The 22,748-nt window shown below is 41.4% G+C and overlaps 1 protein-coding gene and 4 non-coding genes across 7 annotated transcripts in view; 1 reads left to right on the top strand and 4 right to left on the bottom strand.

Annotated features, from left to right (window-relative positions):
* Positions 1 to 17,317, top strand: part of LOC111221783 (FYVE, RhoGEF and PH domain-containing protein 5-like) — a 34,085-nt gene extending 16,768 nt beyond the window's left edge. For 2 of the 3 annotated variants that reach the window (XM_022745341.1, XM_022745340.1), the window contains exons 7-21: positions 1,097 to 1,253; positions 5,752 to 5,842; positions 6,037 to 6,087; positions 6,268 to 6,326; positions 7,039 to 7,110; positions 7,248 to 7,316; positions 9,943 to 10,026; positions 10,149 to 10,228; positions 10,335 to 10,431; positions 11,239 to 11,376; positions 11,586 to 11,688; positions 11,807 to 11,943; positions 13,842 to 13,970; positions 14,338 to 14,492; positions 15,669 to 17,317. In XM_022745341.1, the coding sequence (XP_022601062.1) occupies positions 1,097 to 1,253; positions 5,752 to 5,842; positions 6,037 to 6,087; positions 6,268 to 6,326; positions 7,039 to 7,110; positions 7,248 to 7,316; positions 9,943 to 10,026; positions 10,149 to 10,228; positions 10,335 to 10,431; positions 11,239 to 11,376; positions 11,586 to 11,688; positions 11,807 to 11,943; positions 13,842 to 13,970; positions 14,338 to 14,492; positions 15,669 to 15,705 (1,459 nt within the window). In that variant the 3' untranslated portion in view covers positions 15,706 to 17,317. The remainder of the gene's footprint in view (positions 1 to 1,096; positions 1,254 to 5,751; positions 5,843 to 6,036; positions 6,088 to 6,267; positions 6,327 to 7,038; positions 7,111 to 7,247; positions 7,317 to 9,942; positions 10,027 to 10,148; positions 10,229 to 10,334; positions 10,432 to 11,238; positions 11,377 to 11,585; positions 11,689 to 11,806; positions 11,944 to 13,841; positions 13,971 to 14,337; positions 14,493 to 15,668) is intronic. The other variant, XM_022745342.1, reaches the window with a different exon arrangement.
* On the bottom strand, positions 12,243 to 12,314 carry trnae-cuc. The gene has a single exon. It is a non-coding gene; the product is annotated as a tRNA-Glu (tRNA).
* On the bottom strand, positions 12,983 to 13,054 carry trnae-cuc. Its single transcript has one exon. It is a non-coding gene; the product is annotated as a tRNA-Glu (tRNA).
* On the bottom strand, positions 13,468 to 13,539 carry trnae-cuc. The gene has a single exon. It is a non-coding gene; the product is annotated as a tRNA-Glu (tRNA).
* On the bottom strand, positions 14,560 to 14,631 carry trnae-cuc. The gene has a single exon. It is a non-coding gene; the product is annotated as a tRNA-Glu (tRNA).
* Positions 17,318 to 22,748: the final 5,431 nt, after the last annotated feature.

Genomic DNA, 22,748 nt, shown 5'->3' with positions numbered 1-22,748 from the left:
CCTATTCTGCTCTATTCTTCTCATATAATTTAATATAGAGGTGTATTTTCACTCATGAAATATTGAAACAAACAAATTAATTTACCACTGTGGTCACAATAATTACTCCACACTGTCCAAAATCTATCTGCTTTGAAATGCACAGCAGGATAGTTTAATCATTTTAAAGGGCCTTCTTCATCCAAAGGCATTGCATGGCAGCAAGCGCAACCACAGCTTAGATCGTAAGATCGTAGCAGATTGTGCAAAAACAAACTAATGGAGGTTTTAATCTAATTCAGCACCTAAAAACAATCCACTCTAGAGCATAGGTAATGTATTTTTCTCATTTTTTAAATTGGTCTCAATATTTTAAAGGAATAGTTCAACTGTTTTTCAACACCTTTTCATTTTCAGTAGATGAATACCACTCTCTTTAGGAAATATAAACTGGTTATTTTGTTTTAGCATAAAGACTGGGAACAGGGAAACAACTAGCCTGTCTCTGACCAAATGTAATAAAAAAATCTGCCTGCCAGCAAAAGCTCACTTGTTAAGACATTATATCTTATTTGCTTAATCCACACAAAACAAAAGAATAAAAATAAGGAGTTGTGGTTTTACAGAGAGTCATGTGCCAAACTATTTTTTAGCCAGCACAGTGAGTACCTTGTCACAGCTGGGTGCTTTGCAACCTCACATTGATGATACAACTCTGTGTTATTTAGTGAGCTTTAGAGAGACTTTGTTGCTTTTGAACAGAGCCAGGCTAGCAGTTTCCGAGCTGTTGTGACCCTCAACAACAGCTTCTTACTAGACTCAACATTTTGTATCAGTGTTCCACAATCATAATGGGATAAATGATAATCCCGTAGAATCCATAATGCAGTGCAGCCACAATGAATAAACAGCTTTCTAACAATTCAAATGGCTTATAGCTAAAAGCGAAATGTCCCCATCTGTTTGTTGAAGGTTGTCAAACATTATTCTAAGTAAATTTATAACTATACACAGGCAAGACAGGTCGGGGAAAAAGTGGTTACAACTAAAAAGTATTTTTCCTTTTAAATCACAAATATTAACTGTACTTCATCTTTTGATTTTCTTCCCTGTGAAGGGAGGAGAGCCAAAGGGTGGTAGATGTGATTCTGTCTCGTCGAGAGGACTTCGGTGTGTTTGACACCTACATCTCAGAGTATGATCGCAGCATGTCCTTACTGGAGGAGAGCTGCAGGAACAACCCAACCTTCGCCAGCATCGTCAAGAAATTTGAGGTAAAATGTTGGAAAGGTCTAGGACCTGTTGAATTGTGTCATTGTTGCTGTGTCTTCTTGCTAACAGACTTATATCGCTGTTTTCATTTGTTTACTTATTGTGTCAACTAAGTGCTGGTTTGGAGCTCTGCTTGTGAGGCCTTGTGATTGTTTTCACAGAGCAGAGATCGAACATGGTATTTCCCCTGATACTCTCAACTTATTTTTTTTGTCACCCAGCTTCCATGGGGAGATAATGACCTTTCTAAACCCTCTCTATCCCACTCCTCTCCATGGGACTGACCTTTCCACTGTCATGCTCGCATATTTTATATCCACTCAACACCAAATTCTTTGTCAAGCATGAATTTCTTCATCCTTGATACTCCCCAGAGAGCAGGGAAGTGGGATTTGGGCAAAAGGATCAAAATTCAGCCAAGGCTTTGTCTAATATCATCACAGTGGTCCATGAAATGTGTTCCTGGGTTACCTGATCAACACTTCATCTGTGTGTTTGAATAGGAATGTGTACAGTCTCTCTGTGGGTAACAATACAACTGGCTGTTTTTAACTGAAAGACAGGATATTAAGAGAGCCTATAGATAAGACCACCGAGATTCAGCAATAGATTTCTCATTTCCATGCAGCTCTGTGTCAATTGATTCATCACTTACAGGGTTAAAACTGCTGTGTAACAGCTCACAGGTCACCCTGAAAACAAATGAAAATTATTTACTTACCAGTCACAGCTGCTAACTAACTAACTGGCTGGTATTGCTTTCACTTAATGAGTCGTGGTTGTTAATGCAAACAAGTTTATATGCAAATTCTGTGGATTCATTTTTATGCTACAGATCATTTAAAGGCACAGCCCAGACTGCTGTGCTGTTTATGGTAAAGTTTGGGTTTCACAAAGTTGCATATTGAGCTCAGCACCTTTCTACCCAAATTTACGCTTTACCAGTCGCATGCTGTGCTGTGATTCGCTGTGAGTGGCTGACACAATGGTTCCAGGCGTTTTCTGGTTTGATAAGAAAAGTGAACGGACAAGGCACCAACTGTCTCCGCTCATGAATATTCAGCAGCAGCTGCTGGTCCTTCCCAGAAAGACTTTGGTTCTGCCAGACTTCAGTGGAACTAATGTAAATAGAAGGGAGTGGAGGTGAGAGATGAAGATGAAGAAACCGCCGTCACGTTTAGTAAACACTGACCTTTAGTATCTTAGAGCACGTTTTCACACTTGGCCTACGTCAGTCAGAAATTTAGTCCTTGATACCCTTGATCAAAGTCAATAATGGACCCCTTTTTAGCCACATGACTTTGACATCACGAGTTCCTTTTCTCACTTCATAAACCACCAATTGCTGTCTGCAGGAGCCATAAATTGGTTGATTTGCAACAAAAGATAAAAGCGTGAAATGATATCATGTTATCCAAGTACCTAAGTCAGTGGGTAAGAATTGGGTTTTGTATCCATGTGAAGCCTGTGATTCATCTTACACCTCTAAAATTAACACCCAGAGGCATATTCAACAACCTTTTCTCAGTCCACTGGCAGATTCACCACACCTGTCACTGCATATACACACTGCATATTGTATTTACGTTTCCCATACTGCACATAAGCCTGTAACCTGGGATCTGTCCTCCCCTCCCTTCCACACCAGCCCTGGCACCTGTCGTGTGTGTGTCGTGCTGTGTGATGTGTGTGTGTGTGTGTGTGTGTGTGTGTGTTGTGTGGTGTGTGTGTGTGTGTGGTGTGTGTGTGTGTGTGTTTGGTTGTGTGTGAAATTGTAATCTGTGAACTCCGAAACCCCGAAACATCTAATGTAGATATAACAATATCCACCCTCACCCAATAAGAACCAAACTGGTGCAAAACTACTAACCACCATAAAACAAAAAACAATTGTATTGATGCTATGCTGTATCAGATCACTGTCTTGGGAGTTGCATGGTGCGTGTGACCCTGCTGTAATGAGGGAGAAGGAGGGCCGAGAGAGAGCAAAGACGATTGTAAGGGGTCACAGGACTCAGTATAGATACTGCTGAGAGGGACAACAGCCATGTGTCTGTTGGCTGTGTGACATTACTTCAGTCATTATACTTCATAAGAACATTTGTGTCTCTGTTTTAAGACCCTCACTGCCCTCAACACCTCTCTCTCTCTATCCCCTCCACCCTCCTGCTCCACCACCATCATTGCTACAAGCCAAAGTCCAGCAGTATAAGTGGTAGTAATTTCATTGTGGATGTGGTGATGACAGTGATGAAGTAGCCACAGACCCTGATCAGATCAGAGCTAGACCCTTACGGGATTAAAGCCTCCTCTCCACAGCACAGTTGCTTGTTTACAGCTCCGTCTATGAACATTGGCCAACACAGTGTGATGTGTGCGTGTGTGTGTGTGTGTGTGTGTGTGTGTGTGTGTGTGTGTGTGTGTGTGTGTGTGTGGGGGGGGTTGTACATGTTCTCTATCTGTGAGCGTGTTTGCGCCTCAGTGTATTTGTGTCTGATTGTTTTTCAGAGGCATGTCCATACACAAATTGTGTGGATCTTGAGAATCCGCTTTTATGAAATCTCTTTTCAAAGCTCCTCAGTTTGGATTTATATTCATGTCATGGCCTGAGTTTGTGTATAGGCTCTGTGTTTTCTCTCATGCAAGAAGCCCAGGAGGAGAAGAGGAGGCTGTGCAGCAGGTGGACAGAGGGCGATAGAGGGAGAGAGCGATGGAGTGAATTCCTTGTAAAGGCAGCTGGGCAATGAGGCAGACAGAAGCTAATTAGAGAAGCAGCCTCCTTTACAACTCCCCAATTAGATCAGTTGTGTGTGTGTGCAGGCAGCAAATCAGCTGGGTCTGAAAGGTGTGTTTGTCCGTGCTTGTGCGTGTGTGTGTGTGTGTATGTATTTATCTCTCAGCACGAGGCATCACACGCTCCCTCTCCTCTCCTCCTCCATTTGGCTAGCTCACCCAAACAAACCACACGCTAATTACCATCTCTGGTAAGCCACTTCCTCTGAACAAGTGTCAATTGGAAGACAATTTACAAGCAACACTTGAGGAGAGAGGATGTTCTGAAGCCAGATGGGTTTAATAATGAAGAGCCTGTTATTATTGTACTCAATGCATCATGCAGTGATCAGGAGAAAGGAGGAATGGGAGGGAGGGAGGAAAGAGGGGAGACAAGAGAAGTGAGAGGAGAAAAGGATGAGGAGACACAAAAAGAAAGAGAAATAGAGACAAATACTAGGGAAGGCCTGCTCATTAAAAGATGCATCAGCTCTCTGTTTTACTCATGACTCCTGCGCTCCAGACTGTGATAATGAAGACAAAGAGTGGTGTGTAATAACTTGCATCCCGTCTCTCCTCTTTACAGGCCCAATCAGTGTTATCTTATCAGCAGCTCAAGGTCTGTGTGTGTGTGTGTGTGTGCGTGTGTGTGTGTGCATGTGTGTGGTGGTGTGTATCAATGGCATATTGTATGTGTGTGTGAATGTGTCTGAGATGAGGTGAGTGTGCGTCTGCATGGGTTCCTGTTTGTGTGTGTTCAGTGTAAATAAGATGAAGATGCTGTTTCCCGCAGGGTGCTATCTGTGCCTCTCTAATGAAGGGTAGGACTTCATTGGATTAGAAAAAGACTGTGTGTGTTTTTGTGTGTGTGTGTGTGTGTGTGTGTGTGTGTGTGTGTGTTCGTGCACACGCGCGTGTGTGTGCGTGCGCGTGTGTGTGCATGTGTGCGCCCAGTCCCCCGTTGCTCCTCTACCGCTCAGGGCATAAATACCTGTCAGAGACAATTAGGTCCTGATTGATTTTCTAAAGCTCTCTTTGATTGTGCCAATTTCTGTCCCCTTTCACCTGCAAATGACTGCTCCGAGAAGAAGAATGGAAGTTGCTCTGGGTTTTTTGTGTGGTGGGAAGATGTGTGAAGGTCAGCCTGCCCGACAGTGCTTCCTTGGTCACTTGTGACCTTGACTTGCGGCATTGAATTAGAGAGGTTACCTTTGTTTAGAAGACATAAAGCTATGGTTTAGTGGGTGCAGCTCAGGGACACAGGGGTTTGTTGTTGGGGATTTAATTTTGCTACAGTTTTATTCAGCAGAAATGATTAGATATCCATGGCGTACACAGTTAAACAACTCAGTTACTGAATACAAATAAAAGCCTTTACATATAAAATCCCTGGATCTAATGTGTGAGTGTTCGGGATCGTGATATTAAAAAAATCTACCCTGGTTTATTATATCAAATGTGACAAGTTCAGGCATATTCTTTGTGTGAATGTGACAAGTTCAAAGCATCTTTAATCTCGTGCAAACATTTTTGAGACCCGTGTAAAGTTGCAATATTATAAGTATATTTACCTCTCTACAATTCTAAGTATTGCTGTGGTGTGTGTGTGTGTGTGTGTGTGTGTGTGTGTGTGTGTGTGTGTGTGTGTGTGTGTGTGTGTGTGTGTGTGTGTGTGTGCGTGTGTGTGCGTGCGTGCGTGCGTGTGTGCTTGTATGTGTGCGTGCACAGACACGGGGCCCAGAAGAAGCTGAAGTCCCACTGAAACACCAGCTGCTACAGGTCATAGTGAGAGTACTTCAATATCGGATGCTACTCACAGGTAAGAGGCAAACATATGCGCGCACACTCATAAAAGCAAGCCCATGTAACAGGAAAATTAGCATAATTTCATGGATTCACCTCATGCACTGAATGAGGCCACCATTTTTCTTAGTAGGCGTTAAATTGTATTGAAATAATCAGTTTGAGTACTGTGTTTTCATGCCGGCACTATTTTTTCTCTGTTTTCTTCAGATTACCTGAACAACCTCTCTCCTGACTCCAAAGAATACGAGGACACACAAGGTAAACCTCATAACCTCAAGCATAACAGCAATGTTTTTTCAGTAGTTAAAGACACACACACGCACACTGCAGCTGCCCGACATGTATCAGGGCCTAGTTGTTAAGTCGCAGCAACTGACTGTCTTTATTGAAGTCAGTTGCACATAAATCTCTCTCTTTCTTTCTGTGTTTGTGTTGCAGCTGCCTTGGTGATCGTGTCCGAGGTGGCAGACCAGGCCAATGACAATCTGAAGCAGGGGGTGAGTTTTGTCTGGATACGCCCCACGTGTTTGCATTCAGCCCGTTAAGCTCCTGTCGAGTTTGACATATTCACGGTCCGGCTGTGCTGTTATTGAGACACGTCTTTATGAACTGCCTGGCAATGAAAGAGCAATTTTCAGATGGAGATCAAGTGTGAACTAGTTAGACCGCCGAGGTCTTCCTGCCTCTTCTAAATGACATGCTGGAGTGAAGGAGAGGTCTATCCGTCTTCGGCGCTGGCCTCCGCAGCTTGCCGATTAACACAAGGGGCGAGGAAAGATGATGTCAACAGAGAGTCCCAGGTGTATCATTACAAAGGGAGCAGTGTAAGGGTGGACATGGCCTACGCTCCCCCTCAAACATGAGCAGCCCATGGAGATATTTCACAAACCCTCCCCCCTCTGTGTCTCTTGCCTGTCACTGTCAAGCTCCCCTGTGCCTCACTTTGGCTTGCCTCCTCTGTTTATCACACAGTGTTTTTTTCTCCTCTGTGCACATGCACTGACACACACAGGCTGACAGACAGTGGAAACACAGGCTCCCTCTATCTCTGCCCCCCCCCCCCTCCTTAGTTTTTAGTATTGAGTCCATTTCCACATTCTCTCCCTTCCATTCACGCACAAACAGGGACAGTTTCATTCTCTGTCTCCTCTTCTGTCCATCGTGGGATAACCTCCCTCCATCTCTCTCTGCTCTCCTCCTCTCCCGCAGGAGAACTTGCTGCGTCTGGTCCACATAGAGTACAGTGTGAAAGGCAAGAGGGACCTCCTGAAGCCTGGAAGGGTGAGCACCATCAAGCTGCGTCAACGTTACTATTTCTCTCTCAAAACACAGCAGCACATTGTTCCGTAACCACATCTGAACACTGAAGACCTAAAAACACCTTTTTCTAATGCTTAAATGTTTGTTTCTTTTGGCAGATGTTTGTCAAAGAGGGCACACTCATGAAAGTCTCGAGGAAAAGCAGGCAGCCACGCCACCTGTTTCTGGTAATATTTCTTCTTTCCATATCACTCCAACGTCACAACGTCAGGCATAATATGAGAGAGTAAAGCTTGCGTTGAAGCCCGTAAAATAGTGTTTTAAAATAACAGTTTGACATTTTGAAATATGCCCAAAATTAGATGGCTCTGGCCAAAAATCCACCTCACTAAATAACAAAATCTTCATTTTGTAAAAAGTTGCTGGACCATTTCTTGTCTAGGAGCAGTGATGTCCTAGAGTCTCTGGTGGTTTTCTAGCAACCTCGTGATCACAGTTTTTGTAGGGACTAAACAAAGCAGATATAGTTTAACCATTTTTCCTAACTTAGGACAGTGCCAAGCCAACTGTTTCTCTGTCTCCAGAGTTTATGCTAAGCTAATTGCCTGCTGGTTGTAAGTTCATATTTAGCATAGAGACATGAGAGTGGTATCCTTCTCATCTAACTCTCGTCTAAATTTCCCAAAATATCAAATTTTAAATCATCTTATTGACAATGACAATATATATGGTAGCTTCCAAGTCTTCATTGAAACGATATGATGAACACTGAGTTACATATTCAAATCCTAGTCTCTATTTGAGTTCAAGTTCAAGTCTTCATATGTCTTGTGCGTCATTTTATACACATTTTGCCCAAAATTCTTCACATATTTGATATCGCTGGAAACTGTTTGCCATTGCTTGTTGCAGGGATTTAATCATTGTTACATCAATTAGATAACATTACACATGGTTCACTCCAGTAGAAAACACCTGCCATATTACTGAGGCAATGGTGAAAACAAAGCTAGCATGGTCTGTGAAAATATGGAGGAATGTTGGGCGTAGGTTGGTCTGCGAGATAGGTGAGGTTGGGAGTGGGGGGGCTCGAGGCCAAGGCTGTAAGACCTCCACTAAGCACCACACCCCATCCAGCAAGGGCCTCCCTCTCCGCTCTTCTCCTCTCCTCCCCTCTCAGGACTTGTTTTCCAGGGCCCCACTTCCTTACAGGATGTTTGGTGTGGGTCACTGGATGCCGGCTTCCTGTGTATTGGGAGGGGACTGACAGCAAAGTGAAGGCCAGACACCCTGTAGAATGCAGGGAGGAGGAGGTGGCGGAGGAGGGGTGGGGGTGCTACACAAACACATAACGTGAAATAGAGAAACCCACTCTATTGTTCCATGTGCAATCAGTGCTGTCTCATGTTATGAATTATACTTGAGCTATATATCTGCAGGAGCAGCATTTATGATTTTGGCCTATTCTAGCTGATTCAGATAGAATATAACGTGAAGATACTCTGTGGATTTAATAATCTTTTTCATTTTGTTCATTCTCCCAGTCCCATTAAATAGGATTGCAGTTGATCGATAGGTGAAAAGGTTTGGTGGTTGATACTTGTAGGCTATTAGAGTTATATAGCCATTCGCCTCCTTGAAGTGGACGGATTCAGTGGGTCACATGTTATTTATTGGCTTTTAAGGAAAGAAAATCCAAACAACAGTGAAGATGAAAGCAATCACTCTCCTCGGCGACAGGGAGAAGCTGCCACCATGGGAGAAGCCGGGGCTCAAAAAAGAAAAAGAAGCAGGTTGAATGAGTGAGGGAAGGGATTAGAAGATCTAGAGCGATGCCAGAGGACAGAGAATGAGTGAAAGAGGCAGGTGAAGGAGGTGAAGGGTGAGAGGATGAGATGAAATGCCACTACTGAAAAAATAAATGTCTAACGTGCCAAGGGGTCAAGTAGGTGCACGTTGTGTCCCATCTGTGAAAGTCGTTTGTGAGGACCGTTAACTTGGCATTCGGTTGGGTTTCTGTGGAAGGAATCTCAGAGTAAATGAGCAGCGCAGGGTGGAGCAGGCGAACTGCGGTGGCTGCAGCCCAGAGGTCGCAGGCAGGGCTCGGGCTTGGCTATCATGCACTGTTTTGTCTCCAGCCAGTCAACCAGTGAACCCGTAACTGCGGCTGTTTGTGTTGTTGTTGTTGTGGTGAAGGTGGCCGGTTCCACCCAGTCCTGGTTCTCAGTGAAGCCTGAGAAGACTGGGAGGGCGAGGGGCGGCCTGGAGCCCGGAGCAGGGTGGAGAATTCCTGGATGCTGCCTTTATGGCCCCAGCGGATGTTTAGAGCACACATTAGGTGTGACCAATGATGTAATTTCTTTTGTCTGGGAAGAAATGAAATGCTTCTCATAACACAATGGACTCTCAGTATGTTCAGGGGATCACAATGCTTTTAGTCTGACAAGCAAATAAATACTTTCTTTATGGTAATGCCTGATTTTTGTTGCGTGTGTACCTGCGAATTTTGTGTTCACTGTATGTCACAAACATGGTTGAGTGCTATGAAAGGAAACATAATGTAAATAGGATGAGCCCAGCAGGTTGCTTTCAAATAATAAAGAATAAACAATGAGGTGTAGGTTGCAATTTTAGATATTTCTCTCAGGATAACACCTCCACCTTGTGGTAATTATCAGGTATTTCATTCTGAATAGACGAGAATCAAAGTTTCACTCATTTTTCGGGACTCATAACTGATTATTTCATAGTCTCATTTATCTACTATGTTAGTCTTTTAAAAAGTATAATAAACAAATAACTGAAATCTGACATAATATAACTCTTATTTCCTCTTTCTGTGCTCTTCATCAGATGAACGATATAATGCTGTACACCTACCCTCAGCAGGATGGGAAATACAGGCTTAAGAATACACTATCTCTGTCTGGAATGAAGGTACAACTTTTCACTTTCAGTTTCAGCTCATCTGCAACATAATCTCTGTGCAGAAAGTGTTTTGACTGGACTGATGTGTTTTTGCCCCTCACACACACACACACACACACACACACACACAGGTGAGCAAACCCGTACTAGACAACGTGTTGAACTGTCTAAGAATTGAGGTGTCTGACATCACCATCACACTCTCTGCTAGGTGAGCATCTGAAAGCCAAAACAAAAAGTTCAACACTACTCAAGATGTTAAATCTCTGGCCTTTCAAAAGCACCAGGTGTGATTGTTAGTCTGTTTATCTCTTCAGTTCGGTTGGAGAGAGGGAGGACTGGTTCCACACACTAAGTCGAGCCATAGCGGACCATGCTGCAGGACTCTGTACATTTGGTGGACCCTGCAGTGAGGTAAGAAAAACAACTTTAATGCTACAACCATGACAACAGCAAAGGATCTGTATTGTGGAAGAAAACATTGATTTGATTTGATTTGCTCAGTACATCTGTTACAAGAAGACTCTATTTGCAGATGATGAACAATGCTTTTTTGAACAACTTAAAGGTACTTTACGTGAGAATGTGAAGCAATGTTCATCGCTTTTTATATTGCCAATGTCTGAACGAATTGTAATGTAACTTAAAAAAACTGAGACTGTGGACTGATTTCTGTGTAAATGATTTGGACCCAATTTTATGAGAAAATCCAAAGGATGTGATGTTGCTACTCACTCCATGAGCCTTGCCTCAATGCCTCTCTTCCGCTCCCCTACAGCACTAATGCTGTGTGACACTAGCTAACTTTCACATAGAAATAGAGTCCACTAATGTCAACAAACAACCGGCTCCCAGCACAACACAGACTCCAACATAAATTCCACGCGAGGATATACAGCAAAAAATGTTACACTGCCGCCAGTAAACATGCACTCGCCATTGCATTTCCATCAGGCTTTCGTATAGTCTCACTTAACGGCCACTGGTGTCATTCATAACAGAGGTTTTCTGAATGTTAGATGAAGAACAGTAATAATGCCTATCTATTTACTGTAGCTAACAATAACTGCAAAACAGTAATTCATATTGATTGTGGTAAAAATCCATGACATTATTGAAACTAAAGGTAATGGTTGAAAAATCCAGGTTTGTTCTAAGTGTCTTCAAATATCATACATTCTGGTTCCTACATTTGAGCATCATCCAACATTATCAAAACAGGCGCGTGAGAAGTTGTGGATGGCCTTGGGTGAAGCTGCTCCTGTACTGGTGCCAGTTTCTCATGTGATGATGTGCATGAACTGTACCTCTGACTTCAGCCTCACACTGAGACGACACCACTGCAATGCCTGTGGCAAGGTCAGATACAACACTGTGACTTGTCTGTGATGAGAACCTAAATGTGGCATGTTTGATCATTTTATCACCTTTTACTGCTGTTGAAAATGCTGATATCGTAAATCTTTAAATACGAGGAATGAATAAGGCTTCAAAATGAAGCTCACTGAAACTGGATTATGTCCATCTGTGGTTAGTCAATGTTCTTTGACTTCTGTCTCTCTGAGCAGGTGGTGTGCCGTGCTTGTTCCAGGAACAGATACCCACTGAAGTACCTCAAAGACAGAGTGGCCAAAGTGTGTGACCACTGCTATGCTGAGCTCAGGAAAAGAGGTCAATCTTTGCTTTCTATATGTAGAAGTGTCTCACTGGTGAGGGAGTACAGTGAACAGAAAATTATCTTGGTGTGTTTCTTCCTCTTTGACATGGTATTGACCGTATGTGTCTGCAGGTGGAAGTGTGCCGGGGGCATGTGGTAGCTCCAGCCCTCGGACTCATCGGGCCAGTCGTCCCCTCTCTGCTGTCTTCCAGAGCCTGCAGCCCCCGAGTTTGTGGAAGAGCAGGAAGAGCACATCCTCTCTCAATCAGGTGGACTACACTTCCCATATGCCATCTGTGCCTCTGTTTCAATTCTAATATGCAATTCACAAGTCTCAAAGTTTGGCATTTTACAGGCCTGATTTAATCACAATGTATCAATCTCATTATTCCTTACTTCTCATTGTAATCTTGCTCAGGGTAGCCATTTAGGTAAGGCTAGTGATATTTATTTTGTGTTAAGTATTTTGTTGGAATGAAGACACACTCACTTTCAGCACATCATGGCACCTAACAGCATGTTGTAGGCATTTATTCATGTCCAGTATTATTCAGTAAGTAAAATGTTGTTCCCTGACCGGGAATCGAACCCGGGCCGCGGCGGTGAGAGCGCCGAATCCTAACCACTAGACCACCAGGGAGCTGGCAAACTCTTAGTCAGTGGAGCGACAGTGAAAGCATTCTTGGATTAACTTTTATAACATTTCTCTAACATTTAACTTTTATAAGAGACCTCATACACTGTAATAGGTTTAAGTTAATTACCCAAAAAGGACATAGAGCTATGTTACTGCTGACCATTTTCCAGAGCATTGATTTGAATTTCCAAGAACTGTAACTACAGAGAAATAAGCATTCATTTAGTGATAACAAGAAAATAGTTACAGACTGAACCTCCAACAAAGACTGGCTGGATAGATATTCTGACAAATGTTCAAAGTATGGAGACAATGACTTTTTCACAAAATCTACAGGTTGAGAAATTCTGCAACACTGAGAAAAATGAGAAATGTAAAAATACTGAAACATAAAGGAATTAAAATAAACAGACAAACTTGAATAAATATTCCTTGACCGGGAATCGAACCGACGATGGTTAGAGCGCTGAATCCTAACCAATAATCTCACACACTCCTTACTTGCCATTGTAAACATGGTCAGGATAGGTTTTTTTAGTAAGGCTCGTGAGATTTTATTCGAGTTTAGTCTTTTGTTTGAATTAAGATACACTCACTTTATGCACGTTATTGCATCTGGATCTTATAGGTTTTTATTCATGTCTCTATATTAATCAGTAAGTAAAGAGATGTTCCCTGACCGGGAATCGAACCCGGGCCGCGGCGGTGAGAGCGCCGAATCCTAACCACTAGACCACCAGGGAGCTGGTCAAAGTGTTGGTTAATTAGCCAAAAACGACATAGAGCTGTGTTACTGCTGCCCATTCCAATGCAGTGATTTGAACTTACAAAGAACTGTAACTATAGAGGAATAAGAATTCATTTTGTGTTAACACGAAAATGGTTACAGACCATGTTTGTGACCTCACAAGATGATTACTGGTCCTTTACTTAATGAAGTGACACGTACGTCCATCAGTATAACATTTGTAAGGATGCACACTCCTTACTTCTGATTGTTAATATGGTCAGGATAGATGTTTAGTGGTAGTGACTTTTTTTTTTCTTTTTTGTGAGTTTAGTCTTTTGTTTGAATTAAGACACTTACTTTGAGCACGTTACCTGAATGTTATTAGCTTTTATTTATGGCCTGTATTATTCAGTAAGTAAAGAGATGTTCCCTGACCGGGAATCGAACCCGGGCCGCGGCGGTGAGAGCGCCGAATCCTAACCACTAGACCACCAGGGACTTGCATGCATGCATGGCGAGCTTGTGCAGTGGAATGTCAGGCATGTATGACAACTGAAGAGAAGTAGACACACTACACACACTTATGTGTAGTGCACAGCAGCTGCCAAAAGGGTTCACTATCTGCCTTCATACCCTTCTTAATATCCTCAGGTGCTGGACAAAATAACAGGAATGTAATGCCATCCTAGTCTGGCAATAAATACCAGATTTATGATTCTCGTGTTCAGGAGCTCCAGTTATATTATCCACACACCTGTGTTCTGTCTGTCTCTGTGTGTATAACATATGAATTTCATCAGGTGTCGCTTGGCGTGGAGGGCTCCACCATGAGCGGCAGCCTGCAGCGCCGGAAGAAGAGCAAGAGGAAGTGGAAGCGACTGTGGTTCCTCCTCAAAGACAAGGTGCTCTACACCTTCACAGCCTGTGAGGTGAGGGGGCACAGAGTCTCCCACACCAGCCCCAAGACACACACACTGTCATGATCACTCAATCACAGAGGCACTTCCTGACTACCTTTGTCTATTCTTCTTCTTCACCTCTGGCAGTATATAATGCAGGGCTATTTAACCCATGTTTCCAGTTCTACCTTTCCTCCTGGGCAGAACACTTCATATGTGACTAATGAAGGGATTCTCTGTGCTCTCTCCTTTTCTTTTGACAAGTTCACATCTGAGTGCTGCACTGCTTTGTTCTTCATTGAAGCATGAAATACTTGTTATTCACATATTGCTGCTGACAGCAACTTTGTTGTTTTTAACTGGTTTGTCTGTGTTGTCTTCACTCTGCTTTCCTCAGGATAAAGTGGCTTCAGAGAGTCTACCTCTGCAGGGTTTCACCGTCAAGCTGACTGAAAGACCAGAGGGAGAGGAAAGCAGCAACGTGTTCCACCTCTACCACAAGAAAACCCTCTACTATACCTTCAGGGCCGACGACCAACACACTGCACGCAGGTCAGCACTTGTGCCGTGTTAATGTAGTCATGGTTGTCATTCCTCTATTGGACCTATTAAAAGGTCATTCCCTGACCGGGAATCGAACCCGGGCCGCGGCGGTGAGAGCGCCGAATCCTAACCACTAGACCACCAGGGAGCTGTAATGTGCTTACTGGTTGGCATTTCTGGTATGTGTGACAGCAGGCTGAGGATTAGCTGTCCTGTGTACAGCGTTGTGCCTCCACAGAGCATTTTCCTTACCCTCCCCTATGACCTGTATATGTTAGGATGGCTGACTGCTCTGTTTTGATTCCATGGTCTCTTGCTCATATTTCCTTTTGTATTTTCTTATCATTTTGACTTGTTCATTTAATTTGTACATGTGCTCTATAATGCTTAGATGTTTTGGTAAAAAGTGTTCATCTCACAGCATTAAAGTCTGTATCTGTGAGAGATGACAACAGGCTAAGACATTGCACAATTTTGATGAATATGAATCCTATACTGCTGGTAACCAATCAAGTTGACAGACTGTGTTTAATAAAGGGCATTAGCTTTTATCTCTTCCAACTGAATCTTTGCTGTAGAGAAGGCACCAATTATCGTATTAGCTTTTTATTTGGATCAGCTTGTTACTTTCTATCAGTTTCTTTATCTCAGGTTTTTCCATGTAAAAAGAGCTCAGAAGAGTGTGGAGTGCATATTTGTATTCATATGTACAGTAGCAAGCAACAAGTAAATACAGTTGAGCCAGTAGAACAAGCTGATTTCTCATAAATCACTGAGTAAAACAGTTCTGAACAATGTGAGTTGTATGTTTTTAATGCTTTGTACCAGTTTTAAAGGAGCTATTTATAAGTTTTGCTATTGCTACATAGCTAACGTTAGCATTACCAGCTGTTTACTTACCAGTCTAGAAGAAACGTGAATTCCACCTCAAACTTCAATCCTTCACTCACCAAGAGCTGTCTCCAGCAATGAAACGCAAACTTCTTTTGCTTCTATTTCTATCATTTATTTTCTTCTACTGAAGTTAGCCCGCTAACTAGCTAGCTATTATTATTATAATTAATATAACTATTCAGCTTTTTTCATAGGGTAATTAGTGCTGTCTATGACTAGTAAAGTGATTTTGTTATTTAAAATTGTTGGAGTGTCCCTTTAAGTCTAATGTTCCTTCTCCTTGTGTTTCAGATGGGTAAACGCCATGGAGGAAGCTACTGTTTTATAGCACCTGCTCAAACACGAATGAGCCCTGCTGTCTGTGACTGCTAAAACTCCTCTGTGGAGCACAACATAGCTACCTGCTGCATCTGAACTAAGACCACCAGTAAAGATTCATCATGTCTGGCCTGTTGTGGAATATTACATGACAATATAATCACCAGGGGCATCTTAGACAAGGCTGCCACCCAGTGGAAGGGAGGTAAAAGTGGGGAGAGTCAGAAGGATGCTCCTATGTGGAAAGAAGTAGTGGAAACCTCTTGTTGGAGTATGATTTAACATATGAGAAGTCTTTTGTTCCCAGCGCTATGAGCCAGCAGAGTTCACAGGAGCAGCTTGGATACATCAGTTGCTTCACATAAGAGCCTGAGAAAGAACGTTCTATTCCCTCAGTTTCACCATTTTACAAGGGCCATCTCCGAAAATCTGCAACTTTTCAAGTTTTGCTGTGTTTGGTGTCTTTTCCCAGAGTTTACACTGGAATATTAAGCCACTCTTTTGGATTGCATCACATCTTTTGTTGTTATAAATGAGACAGTTTCAACATTGCTTTGCAAATAACAGACATTGCTCTATAGTAGTTTTCACAGCTCATGGAAGGGAAAAATTGAAAATCTATGGTATTCTGAATATATATTGTGAAGTATACGCTGCAGATACTGAAGTGAATTATATGATTTATTTGTATAGAAATGGTGTTACACAGTGTTCTGAGTAAGAGGTAATTTTAATCATCATCATAGTGTGTGTACATTATATTTCTCGTGTCGTTTTAACTGTCTTACTCTTGTATTGAATCTATAAAGCTATGGAATGACCCTCAGCATGACAACCACTCAACAGTACTTCTATATGGATGAAAATCTTTAAAGATACTTTGAATTTGAATCTGTAAGTTTTTAAATCCTCTCAGAATATTGTCATATAGTTCTGAAGTGCCAATTGATTTCTGACAGTTGAATGCAGTGCAATTTTCAATTGATGATGAATGTGCCTGAAATTAAATTGTACTCCTCGTTCGTCTTTATGTTATCACAGTACTGTACTACTGTCATGTCTGCCGAAGAGACCTTGATAACATGCTTTTTATCTAGTCTTATATACTTTAACTTTCTAGTATTTTGAACAGTTCAGTTACTATCCAGTAACATAAGAATATACTATTGTACCATTTTTATTGATGCCTTTTTCCGCTGTATATACACTGCTGGATGTAATTACAATTTAACCACTTGGACATAAAGGAAACTGCTGGAAAAGGCCACTGTTAAACTACCTATAAGCTTTCATTGTTAGAGTCATCTGAGCCGCTCATGTCCTCAGCAGTAGGAAAGGCACTGAAGTTTCACTCCTCTCTCTGTTCTAACATAATTACACATCCATATTTTCTCTTAAATAACCTACCTAAAGGCATTACCTGCTCCACTCAGAATGCAGCTGTACTACATGTCAACTTTCACCCGGTCAAACTGTATTATTTCTAAAGCACACAGTTGTTTGTCAAGTACTGTTCAGCTTTTCTACCTGTTTCTTATGGGCCATGCCTATAGTGTTATTATGGATTGTACCTCTTGCATATAGTGCATTGTAAATGTTTATGTATATAGATACATCTAAAAATAAACTCCTTTAAAAAGTTTACTTCATGTGGTTTCATAGTGTAGTGCACTGATGGTTTTTACACATTCATCATAAGTTATAAACCATGAACCGGTTAGAGACAATAACATGAACATCTGTATAATGATACCCCTTCCAATACTGTAGTCTATGTATAAATACTACCTTTGCAACGCACAGTGTTCCTTTTTGTTGAGAATATGTTCACGTGTGGTTTTAAATATTTTAAATTAATTTAAGTCCTTATACCCATATGCAATTTATTGAAAGCTTCATATTATTCTCATATTATTCTGTGTGAACCCTAATTCTGCTTGTATGCCCGGGGTGATTTAAATATCTAAAACATCTTAAAATATGAAGAAGTCTAGAACAACCACACATTTGAACCAACTCCTGTCTGGTTTGATCTCAGTAACAACAATTGTGAGCTTTACAAATGCAGTATTTATTGCTTATCCACTGTTGGTAAATAAAATAAAATAAAATATTTGTTTGTTAGTGCACTAAGGACATACCATGGCCAGCAGGGGGCAGCAGCACATCACACCAAACAGATCTCATTTTGAACCCAATCAGACATGCTGATGACTGGGAACCTGGGATTTCCTCATGAATGTCTTTTTGTTCAGCAGCATATAATTGATGTTTGAGTTAAAAAATATTAATAAGATACAACAAACAATTACAAAAGTTGACTTTACACCAGCATAGCAAATTTATTTGCGCATGGCACGTACTAGAAGTTCAGGGAAGTGTTGTTTTCTCATTTCTGTTCTTTATTAATAGAAAATGTATCTGTAAACACCAGTCTTGACCTGGAAACATGTATTGCTTTATGCAGAAAACAAAAACAGGAAAAACAGAGACATGAGTAAAATGTCATTATTTGCCATTTTTATGTTATTTATCATCTACCAGGGGCCCTCCCCCTTTATACTGCAGGTATAATAAGAATCTCTGCAGACATAATAGATTTAATAGATTAAGATAAGATAAGATAAGATAAGATAAGATAAGATAAGATAAGATAAGATAAGATAAGACAAGATAAGACAAGATAAGATAAGATAAGATAAGATAAGATAAGATTAAGATATTTTAGGTTGTTTCAGCGTCTATATATCTTATTTCAAATGACAATAATATCGCCACTAAAAACAAGAAATTGTTGTTTCAAGTACATCTGTCATACTAGATCAGAATTTGACAGTACTGTTGTCAATCAATTTTCAACACACTGATTTATCCCAAGGGAGACTCTAATTTAGGTCAAATTAAGGTGACATATTTGTCAAGCCTAGAGGGAATACCTATCACTATTGTTAACTGTGTCTTTGGGGTAGATATAATTTGGTCAGTAAAATACACATACCCATCCACTTCCAGTAAAGACTATCAGCACTTCTGTTTTCCCAGCTTTTCACTTCCCAACCACAGCCAGGCTGCAGGGTAATGCAAGCCCTCTCAGACAAGTTTATTAGTTACACCAAAGAATTTCACTGAGCTAAAGCAACTTAGTCAGACAGCAATGGACCACAACCAGGAAAATACTGGCTATTAATATTTAAAGAAAAAGAAAGAGCACAAAACATTTTGGCCTATTTCTTTTTCAACATCTGCAATATTAATGAGCGCAAGTTAATCAGAGCAGGCCCATGGTGAGAGCTTACTAAAGAAAAGAAAAGGGATGTGGCTTTAATTTATCAGCCAACACGACTCTTTGATAATTTAAAAATTGAATTTGATCATTTTAAAAGGTTGTCTATACAGATAATAAGGAAGGAAGGGAACAGGATGTGTTTGCTGAGAATGCTATTAATGGATACCAAGATCAAGACCAAAAGTTAATTTCCAATTAGATGAGTAAAGATGAAGTGATTGTATGCCAGTCAGAAAGTAGACAGAACAGAAAATAGGAAGATTGGGGTTGCTCTAGATAAATGATCCCAGGAGTACCACTGACCCAATACATACTTGAAGTAACAAAAGAGAGCGAGAGAGAAGTGAGAGAAACGCATTGAAAACACGGAAAGTTCTTCAATTCCTTCGAGCACCTGAAAGTTAAAGACACCTTGTTAAACTTCTAGTCCTGGGAGGTGGGAGCATGGATTCAGTCACATGGTCTCTCACACACATACAAACACATTCGCAAAAACCTATCCATCAGCAGCCAGGGAACCTGAGATGCAGAAAGTGATTAGGTAACTGCCTGCATGCTTGAATCAATAGCCTTCAGTTTCTGTAGACTCGGCAAACTGAAAGAAAAGGACCTCTAAAATTAGTAAAAGGACAGCTTCTCCTTGTACACACCATGACCATGTATTGCATTACCAAAACAGCAATCCTTGGCAGGCAAAAGGATTCAGAATCAGAGAAAAGTGCTAATCTGGGTAAAGCATCCTGAACTGCGTTACTCAACTGAAAAACTGGCCAATGTTGTAATTATGTTTACAATCAGACAGCAATCTATTGTCAATGACAATCTGAATAGCTTGCATTATAGTCAGGTTAGCAAATTTTACATGCTGTAATCTTAAAATCTTGTTCCAATGCAGTGCTATAGACACACCTGAGCAGACTCTGAGGTAAGGATTTTCTGAAGAGGAAGCGCTCCATTTGATCTTTGTTCTTGTGTAATGCTCTTATTCACAGGACTTTAATGTAGAATGTTACACAACAGAAGATAAGTATGAATGACAGTGTAAAATAAGCAGCTGAGTATGCAATGTATCAAAGCCCTGTTGATATTCAGGGTTTGTGTGTCATTTGCTGTTGTGACCAGAGACAACACAAACATTTGTAGATGTGCTTTTTAGTGTTATTATCACAGCTTGAGAGGAACGTCACTTCAGCAGTGGTCAAACAGGAAAGTAAGGTTACATAACCGAATATCTAACACCACGTTTTACCAACTCCATGTTACATTTTGCCATGTATGGGCTCAGACAAGCTTATTTTTGTCTAAAAACTGGTCTGGTTTACCACAAGGTCATTTGAATGAAGCAACAGTTGAACTTGTTTTTCGTCTACAAATGCACAGTTATCAACATTGAACACTGAAACATGAAAAGGGCCTAAAGCAAAGAAGAGGGGACAAGAGACTGTGTTAGGCAAAGAATTGAAAAAGCTGAAGAGAGTGACAGGGAGAAGGAAATGAGGACAGATAGAGTGAGGCAAATTTAGTCTGTGGCATGTCTCTTGATGAAAGGACCATTTCTCTCTTTTTTTAGGGATTGTTTTTTCATCCCTCCCTCCCTCTGTCTGTTCCTCTCATTACTCACATTCATGTTTGCCCTGGCACTGCTGGGATGGCAGAAATGGCCATCACAACAGGAAGTGTCTGGGTCCCCTGCCCAGATACAAGTCTATTCACACAGCAATATATGAAGCCTGTAGTTCCATATAGTATATACTGTGTCACATCATACTTTTAGTGTTCTTACAGTGAAATTGCATAACCCAGAGAGACTCAACAACAGCCAGGTTTCTCCCCTTGGAAGTGTACAAACAAAGACCTCAAGCTGCAATTCTTCCAGCAAACAATGGTGTCTCTAATTTAGAGCTGCAAAGGGTAACTTTGCACTCCTACAGCCCCAGGTGTTAGCAAGAAATTAGCTTTATGTCCATCACATAACTTTGCTAGCTCAGAAAATGAGGCATGCCTCCAACCTACATTTCTTCTGTCAGATGGTGGTGATGGTTAGAAAATATTTTTTGCTTGCTGGCGTTAAGGAGAAAATCTTGTTTCCTCAATTTGATGTAGTTCCTGTTGAACCAGAATGTTGGGCGGGACAAAACACAGAGAGGGGTTACTCAAGTCCACTGCATATCAGTTGGGAAAGCCAGAAGCAGGCTTTATCTAATAGGATCAAAAGTCTGTCATAATTTTACCTGGGTGGAATTTTTATTTACAACCACTGGTGCAGCATGAGGTCATCAATGAAGATAGATTGTCTTCCAGGGAGTGGAAGGAATGGAAAAAGTCAAATGACTTTTATTGGACTGTAATGGGAGTTTAAGTTTTTTTATGGTTGTGTAGAAGATTTCAGTGACTACACTGGACACCTGGCTATCATGATGAAACTTTGGAATCAATAAGGATGTAATACTTTTCTTTGTCAGAACCACAAATTATAGTTTAAGGAAAACTTAAAATTACGAAAAAGAATGGGCTTGGCCACAAACTTCTGTCCTGGTGCTAATGCTCTTTGTGTGGTGCAGAGATTTTTTTTGTATCAAAATCTATTGTCCTGTGCGCCAAATGTTTGTAGTGGCGATGAGCAACTCCAGACTTACTCAGTAATCTCTCAGCATTCACCACTGGTCTATACGTCATTGTTATATCCTTTTTAGAGCTAAAAATACCCCTTTAGGAGCTGAGACAGGCTGTCTAAATTTACCGGTCCATTTTCTCTTATACTCATACGGTATTGGTGGGTGGGGGCTGATGACTCAGCACCACGTGGATCTCTGTGCTTTGTGTAGGAGAGGAGGAGTGGGAGTGTGGACATGCTGTGGGCAGGGCCAGTATGGAAATTCATGGCTGTTTGGATCAGCCCACAAACTGCATTCTGTCTAAACCTGTGTGTGTGTGTGTGTGTGTGTGTGTGTGTGTGTGTGTGTGTGTGTGTGTGTGTGTGTGCAACAGAGACACATGGAAAGAGAGATAGACCAGACCAGTTGTGTATCTGAGCATACACATTGCTTTGATTTCCTGGTTTGTTGGTTCTCCTGCCAAATACACATTTTTCACTGGAGGGAAAAAATTGTTGGGGGACATTAACACTCAGCGTGTAACTGCAAAACTTTGCACTGCTTTCCTTTGTTTCGTTTTTCAACACTGATATGTTGTGTGATACACATTCAGTGTCAGGCTCAGGGCAAAGTGTTATAAAACAAACTGAATCCTGGGGAGACACAGCATCACTTGTGATAAGCTGGCTGAGAAAAGTCAATTTCCAATGTTAAAATCAGGTTTTGTGTGTTGTCAGCCGAGTTCTGCCAGTGCCAAAGCCTGAAGTGTACAGAGCATTTAACAATAACCCTTGACTCCATTGTATAACTGCATGATGTGTGTTTACTGCACATACTGCACAACCATGTAGTCTCACTTCACTTCTCTGTGTGTGTGTGTGTGTGTGTGTGTGTGTGTGTGTGTGTGTGTGTGTGTGTGTGTGTGTGTGTGTGTGTGTGTGTGTGTGTGTGTGTGTGTGTTCTTAAGTCCTGGTGGGGACTTAATCCTGAATACCTGAATACACGCTAAAACAAAGGGACTCATGCAGGGACAAAAATTGAGAAACTGCTTTCTGACGTTTGTGGCTTGATTTTAGTGTTAGGGTTAGAATTATGTTTTGGATAGGGTAAGGGTTGGGTTCAGGCATTCAGTTGTGGAGATCAAGGTGAGGGACTAGGGAATGCATTATGTCA

The sequence above is a fragment of the Seriola dumerili genome, unplaced genomic scaffold (genome assembly GCF_002260705.1).
Source record: "Seriola dumerili isolate Sdu_G_001 unplaced genomic scaffold, Sdu_1.0 BDQW01000088.1, whole genome shotgun sequence".
Lineage (NCBI taxonomy): Eukaryota > Metazoa > Chordata > Actinopteri > Carangiformes > Carangidae > Seriola > Seriola dumerili.
The sequence above is the reverse complement of the archived record's forward strand: the minus strand, read 5'-3'. Positions and strand labels throughout refer to the sequence as shown.